Source organism: Sycon ciliatum, chromosome 6 (assembly GCF_964019385.1).
Source record: "Sycon ciliatum chromosome 6, ocSycCili1.1, whole genome shotgun sequence".
NCBI lineage: Eukaryota > Metazoa > Porifera > Calcarea > Leucosolenida > Sycettidae > Sycon > Sycon ciliatum.
The window spans coordinates 17,301,111-17,308,312 of NC_088648.1; the positions used below are offsets into that span (position 1 = coordinate 17,301,111).

General features: G+C 46.8%; 1 protein-coding gene across 1 annotated transcript in view; it reads left to right on the forward strand.

The window, feature by feature from the left end:
- The first annotated feature begins 2,309 nt into the window (after nt 1–2,309).
- Nucleotides 2,310–7,202, forward strand: part of LOC135819518 (uncharacterized) — a 9,340-nt gene continuing 4,447 nt past the window's right edge. Inside the window, exons 1-3 of the mRNA XM_065332745.1 lie at nt 2,310–2,708; nt 5,361–5,596; nt 7,093–7,202. The exon at nt 7,093–7,202 is cut by the window's right edge and continues 45 nt beyond it. Of these exons, the coding sequence (XP_065188817.1) occupies nt 5,365–5,596; nt 7,093–7,202 (342 nt within the window). The 5' untranslated portion in view covers nt 2,310–2,708; nt 5,361–5,364. The remainder of the gene's footprint in view (nt 2,709–5,360; nt 5,597–7,092) is intronic.

Below are 7,202 nucleotides of genomic sequence, written 5' to 3' on the forward strand. Positions count from 1 at the left end.
GTTGAACTATTGCAGTGTTAATGGAAGAGAGCGTGTGGGCACTACTCTTTTAAAACTGTTTATGAAACTGCAGGAAGCCTCCCCACTTTTGCTTAGGTTCTTTTTGTTTGACTTTTTTTTTGCATAAATCAGGCTTATGCACACGAATACAGACAGCTTCAAGGACTTTCAACTGGTTCACATAACGGGCACTCCTTCTTATCAATGAATGCACCCGTAAAGTTCATTGGTTTCCTTTAGTTCCGTAAATTCCACTGATGATCGGGACAGAAAATCGATTCTAGATTATAATAATCTACGTGGAGATAAAAGTTTAATAATAGCAATGAAAAGTATGAATGCCGCAGACATCACCACGCAACATGACAATTTGTTCAAGGTTTGGTTTTGTGTGTTTCCAAAATCGATTTTCACGTTCCGATCATCAGTGGAAATACGGAACTAAAGAGATCAAGGGAAAAACAAAGGTTAAAAATCCAAAGAAGTGTGACACATGACGGGTAACTTGTGGTAAGTATTACACACACGTTATGTCCAGCAGTTGAAGGTCCTTGAAGCTGTTTGTATTCGTACGCATAAGCCCGATTTGTGTAAGCAAAAAGAACATGTTTTAGCACTTAGGTTATTTTCGTGAGTTTGCACCCCGTGTTCATGAGTTGTTTCTGCACTGTTCATGCCCGTTTGTCACACTTACTCTTTATTTTAGTTCTCACTTTTTGTAATACTTACCACAAGTTACCCGTCATGTGTCACACTTCTTTGGATTTTTAACCTTTGTTTTTCCCTTGATCTCTTTAGTTCCGTATTTCCACTGATGATCGGAACGTGAAAATCGATTTTGGAAACACACAAAACCAAACCTTGAACAAATTGTCATGTTGCGTGGTGATGTCTGCGGCATACTTTTCATTGCTATTACTAGATTATAATAATTATTGTTATAGGATACACGTACATTGTCGAACAAGTGACTTTAGTTGCGTGATATCTGCGGCCTTCATTTTATTCATAGCTCTAATACAATATGAAGAAGAGGTTGGTGCGACTTCGGCGATAGTAGGGGAAGATTATGTTGCTCCCTACATGGGAGCTCGCGGTTTTCCTGCCGACTTGAATTCTCACTAGACTGACTCACGACTGCCATCCAGAGCACACGAGAAGTCCATCGAACCGTCCACTCGGCAAACCTGCAAGAAAGCACCACTCCCTGTTCAATACACAGTGTTTCGGGGAACTTCACTCTTCCTCAGCCTACTCAAGCTCAACTGATGAGGGGTGAATTCCCCGAAACACTGTGTATTGAGCAGGGAGTGGTGCTTTCTTGCAGGTTTGCCGAGTGGACGGTTCGATGGACTTCTCGTGTGCTCTGGATGGCAGTCGTGAGTCAAGTGAGAATTCAAGTCGGCAGGAAAACCGCGAGCTCCCATGTAGGGAGCAGCACATCCTTCCTCTAATTAATATGATTACTATTTTTTTAAACTGGCTTAAAGCATCACTGCCAGAGTAGCCCTTGGCGGATTATGCCGCCATAATATTTGGCATAATCTTTGGATTTCGTCAAAAAATTATGCTCCGGCATAATAATATACGGATTCCAACGTGTAAGGTCGCCATAATCTTTCGGTTTAGACAAAAATTATGCTTAGGGCATGGCCGTGTAGGTGTGTGTATGCGTGGTTTCTCAATCCTCTATGTACAGCGCGAATACATAGTGGAACCGAGCATAATTCCGCATAATTCAGCATATTTGTTGGCATCTATGCTCGGCCAATCGTCGTATTGACGATTGGCCGAGCATAGTACAGTATGGCTAGCGGCGACGGAAACCTAGTCAAGTGCAAACGGAAAGGTGAGTTTGGTATGGTATGATATGGCACCCCACCCTTCCACGCACACACCTCACCTCACCTCAGACATGCCCATCGCGGAAGCGATGATAGCGAACAGCTACCGGTATGTTATAACGTCAGACGCTCAGACACAGTAAAAAACTGTTTACACCATTCAACAAACACACACGCGCGCGCGCGCGAGCGCATTTCTCGCACCTCTGCGCTGCGGTGTCTGTCTAGTCTGTATCGATATCGTGAATGAATGAATGGTTTCCCTCTGTCCTGCACCCAGGCGCTAGGCGAGGCCACGGCAGTAGGATGTTCATTGTGTAATGACTATGTATATGTGGTGGTAGGGACAGCGCTGACAGTGACACTGACAGACTGCTGAACGTGGACAGGTCCGGCAGGAAAATATACGCGCGAACTTGTCGACATGTCGAAAGGACGACTGGCTTCGGTGTTCATGGTGTTGCCCTTTCGAGCGCTGGCGATGGCTGTTGGAGAGACACACTCAGCGTTCGAATCAGTGCACTGGGGAATCGTTGCAATGGTTATAATTATGTGACTGGTTCAGCCGCAGTGTAGAATTTGGCACATATTATACCGGCAGCAGTTTCCTTCTCGATGGCCGTTCCAATCTTGTCGAATGAGCTGAACAATACATGCCCGCAGAGAAGAAGACATCGAGATTCCGTCGCCCTTAGTGCTTGTTCGGAAACGGCTGACGGAAGGGACGCGTGCCGAATACTAGTGTGCTGAGCTTAGTGTTGGGTTGGCACAGCCGAGCTCGCAGCTCGAAGACGACGTTTGGTGTCTGAACAACCAGGAAAGAAGCGAGGGCTGTTTTCATCGGCATCAAGCAACTACTAGAAGGTACGTAGAGTCGTAACTGATATCCAAAGTGCCATTGCAGCGCTAGCGGGTCGTAGATCTACGTGTGTCCCAACTAAAGCCTCGCTAAAGCCTCGCTCACACTATTGAAAAAAGGTTTCGACTTTACTAGTCTTTAGTTTAGTTTAAGTGGAGCATGTCCAACGGTACATTCGTCTCCTAGAAAACCGCTTGCACACAGGACGCACCCAGGCGGCTTTTGAGAAGCGCTCCCCTGAAAGATATCGCGGACACCGGTTCTCATCTCTTGTCCTTAGTTAGTGTCTCGTGACCGGTACGGTCATGAGTGGTTCGCTTAGAATGAGTGCTCGACTCTATTCGTTGTTGTTGTTGTTGTTGTTGTTGTTGTTGCTGCTGCTGCTGCTGCTGCTGCTGCTGCTGCTGCTGCTGCTGCTGTTGTTGTTGTTGTTGTTGTTGTTGTTGTTGTTGTTGTTGTTGTTGTTGTTGTTGTTGTTGTTGTTGTTGTTGTTGTTGTTGTTGTTGTTGTTGTTGTTGTTGTTGTTGTTGTTGTTGTAGTTGTTGTTGTAGTGTAGTTGTTGTAGTGTAGTTGTTGTTGTTGTAGTTGTTGTAGTTGTTGTTTATTTATTTTACATCGCATGTCAAACAGGCAGTTCTGGCCAATATTATTTATGAAAGCGATGACAACCAGTCGTGGCCCATCGGTCATAATTAATTTTTTGTTTGAGTCACAAGTTGGAGTTGTTTATCGTGAGAGTGTCTTCGTCCCGGGTCTCAGAACGGAGAATACTTCGGACAGTCATTAAACTTGCGAGGGATTGGTCAGTGGCCACGCTAGTAGTCAGCGATAGCATTTTGTCAGCAAAACCAAGCTGAAACGATAATGGTGCTGCGTATCCAGACGAGGCGGTCACAGATTGGTCAGGTCAGACTGGCCCTGCGCAGAAGGTCCCAGACCTGGGATTTTTGGAAATACATGTATTTCCCCGAATGAATCCTTCCTGTGTAGACCAACAGCAATCCATCCATTACTACATTAGGACGCTGACCGGGATACATGTATATGGGTGAAGTGGTGGCCTGCCGATATGTGAGTATCGTTCAAAGTATGCTTGATGTGTTCCTCAATACGTCAGGTGATGCCGCCCCGAATCCAGCCAACTACTAATTTTCTCTCTCTTTTTTTTACATCAATCCATGCTTATGAAGTAATGTTGTGTCCAGGCGCTAGACTTCAAAAAATGATGTGGTTAATTTTCTAGCAGAGGTCATTTCACAGCACCGTGCCAATATTGTCAGCACGTGAGGCTGGCACAGACAGAACGTGGCTGACAACTAAACCCTGCCAGGTGTCCAAGGCTGCCGTGCCATGCACGCAGCATGCTGCCCTGTCACAAAGAGCCAGTCAGACAAGTCAAGGGGCGGGGGGGGGGGGGGGGGGAGCACTCATTTCATGTTGCATGCATCATATCAGACAGGCAGGCTCAGTGCAACGCATGCAGTTGGGGGACTAGATGAAGCAAATAGTCGCCAAATATCATTAGTTCCTACGCACCTCCTCACCAGCAGGGCACATGTACAGTATAGAGCCTACTCAAACTGCTGCACGTTTTTTTTTGCTTTTACTTTGTTTCCCCTCTGTCCATTGTACATGTATGTGCACCGTAACAAAAATAAACATGCCGTTTAATTATTATTATCATGAAAAATAAATGGGATTTAGGCCTTTGGCCTCTGGTTGTTGGATCTGATCTATACTCCCCCACCGTTTAGGAACAGCACCTGACGCCTGATCATGGGGTGGTTGCGTCCCACGGAAGCGGAAAGGTGGTTCTTTACCAGGGAGTTGTACGACTCCTTGTCCTTGACCTGCCCGGTACGCGAACCCGTCGAATTTTTTTATTATAATTTTTTTATCATATCTAGCGCAGCGTATGCAGGCCAGCCAGTACTGCAGTCTTGGCGCGAGCGCACATTGGGCAAGTGTCAGTTCCTGTCAGTACAATGCCAACTAATTACTTTCGTTCAGTGGCTGAGGGAACTGGCCTCCTAGTGATGGGTGTGCCGCAGTCACCACGTACATGACTGCACATACACTGTACAGTGCTGCTAAATGAAATCCAGTCGAGTCACTCAAGTACGCGCCGGGCGTTGCGCAGCCCCAGACCTGCGAACACTGGGCTGCGAAACGGTGCAAGGCGCAAACTTGAGTGCCGCGACTGGATTTCATTGAGCAGCATTGTACAGTCTTTAAAATGGCAATGTTGAACTCAGCTGCAATGAGACAACAGGCATGTGCCATGGCATCAGAATCTGTTTTCCGATTTTTTGCAGGATTTATATTTTAAAGCATAGCAACCAGCCACAGGTTGCCCAGCATGCACTATCACCATGGCTACCCAGCATGCACTATCACCATGGCTACCCAGCATGCTTTATAACCATGGCTACCCAGCATGCAGTGTCATTGCTTACCAGTGTGACCCAACATGGGTGTACTGGCCCATTACGATAGCTAGAAAGGTTAGTTCAAAACACACGTACGTTCATTCACTTCAGGGTCTTTTGCAGTTGACTCCGGAGTTGACTGTGACCAGCCCCCCGGTATGTAGAGTGTGCTGGGAGCGTGCCAACATAATCATTGGATGGTGCTCTCCGGCGTCTGCACTTGCCCAGGTACATGTACCGTGCAAGTATGGCGTTTGAAGACATTCTGCAGCAGCAGCGCTTCCTGTACGCGTTCTGCTTGCTCATGACGGCCTTGGTCACCGTGGAAACGGAAAAGGCCGAGAAAACGTTCACGGTCGTCGACTCCATCGACTGTCGCTACAAGTATGGGCTGTTGACGGGCACGAGTGGAGCGTGCGGCTCTTCCCGCTGCTGGATGGCCCCAAGCCTATTCCACACCCAAGGTACAGTCAAAGCCTGATAGAACGAACAGCAATGTGCAGAAAAATTAGTTCTTCATAGCCGAAATTGGTTATACAGTAAAACCTGGTTTAAGGTTAAGCGACCGCCCCACGGTGCAAGCAAAAGCGGTCATTAAAGCCAGGTGGTCTTTAGAACCAGGTCCCACAGTGTCTGTGTAGAACTGTCGGTGCATGGAAAAACGGTCGTTAAGAGCAGGTGGTCGCTAAACCCAGAGGTCGCTTACACCAGGTTTTACTGCAACAGAAATGTACTCACACCATACAACCAACACATCATGACTGGCATGCGGCACATGACTGTATGAGTGCACTTGGCTAGCGAATAACGACACTCGGCGGGGCATCAGAAAAGTGCCCTTATTCACGAAGTGTCCTTATACCCGAAGTCCCGTTTGAATGTATGTGAACCCATATTTTGTATAGTATGACATGCAGAACAGAACAACAAGGACAATCAAGGCTTGTTTGCTGCTACTTCAAGTTTCAGGCTCACGCAATCATCAGGCAACAAACAAGCCTCGATTGTCCTCGTTGTTCAGTTCTGTATTGCGCTCTGCCTCCGCGGTGTTGAGCACTGTCAGCACTCTGGGTACATCCTCCGGTATAGCATGACATTCGTATGAAAATGAAGCCTTTTCATTCTCTATGACTGTCAATGTGTACTTTATTTTCACATTTCAATTGAAAGGAAGTATAAAGTCGATGTGCAATGGAAATAAATTGAATAATTCGCCTTTTAGAGCCATCTACAGGGAGATGTACATGTACCGGCACATGTACTAAACGAAAACGGTTCGTTACAAAGGGTCAATTTCGTATGGGTTCATACAGGGACATGGCCAATGGTCCGCTATACATGTGTCACGAAATTCGCTATAATACGAGTCTGTTATAAGCGGAGTCGCCTGTACATGCACTGTACATACATTGCACTGCTAGCCCCTGCCTTCAACAACCGCATACTTTGCACACAGTCTTCTGCCTAAGATAACACCGCTGGCCATGAAACCTATAGAGCCCCCACATTCTCACGCGGCTCTTTATACAGCGCTACAAAACCCACCCTCTCCTGACACATATAGCGGCATGGTCGGCACCCCATCCTCATGTTGCCTGATGATTGCGAGAGCATGAATTTTGAAGTAGCAGCAAACAAGCCGTGATTGTCCTTGTTGTTTTGTATTCCGCTCTGCCTCTGCGGTGTTGAGCACTGTCAGCACACTGAGTACATTCTCCAGTGCATAAAATCTACAAAACTGCAATAAGAACAGTCTTGAACATTTCTTGAGGAAGAGCCTCAGTCTAAAGAAAGAACACGGACTGTTACCACTAGGCCTCGAACTTGAGCGTGAATACTTGAACAGCTCTGTATACGTGATATATTATGCAGATGCACTGTACAATCGTGTAGATGTATACAGATGTCACATACCCAGCTGTTCTCACGTGCGGCCCACTCCCCGATTTTCCCAACGCAGATTTCAGCATATCTCTCAGCAGGCGCCAGCTATGCATGGTGCGGGCACCACGCAACTCTCGCTACGTAGAGCTGTACTTCTCCATAGCTGACGTTGGCTATCCCAGTGCC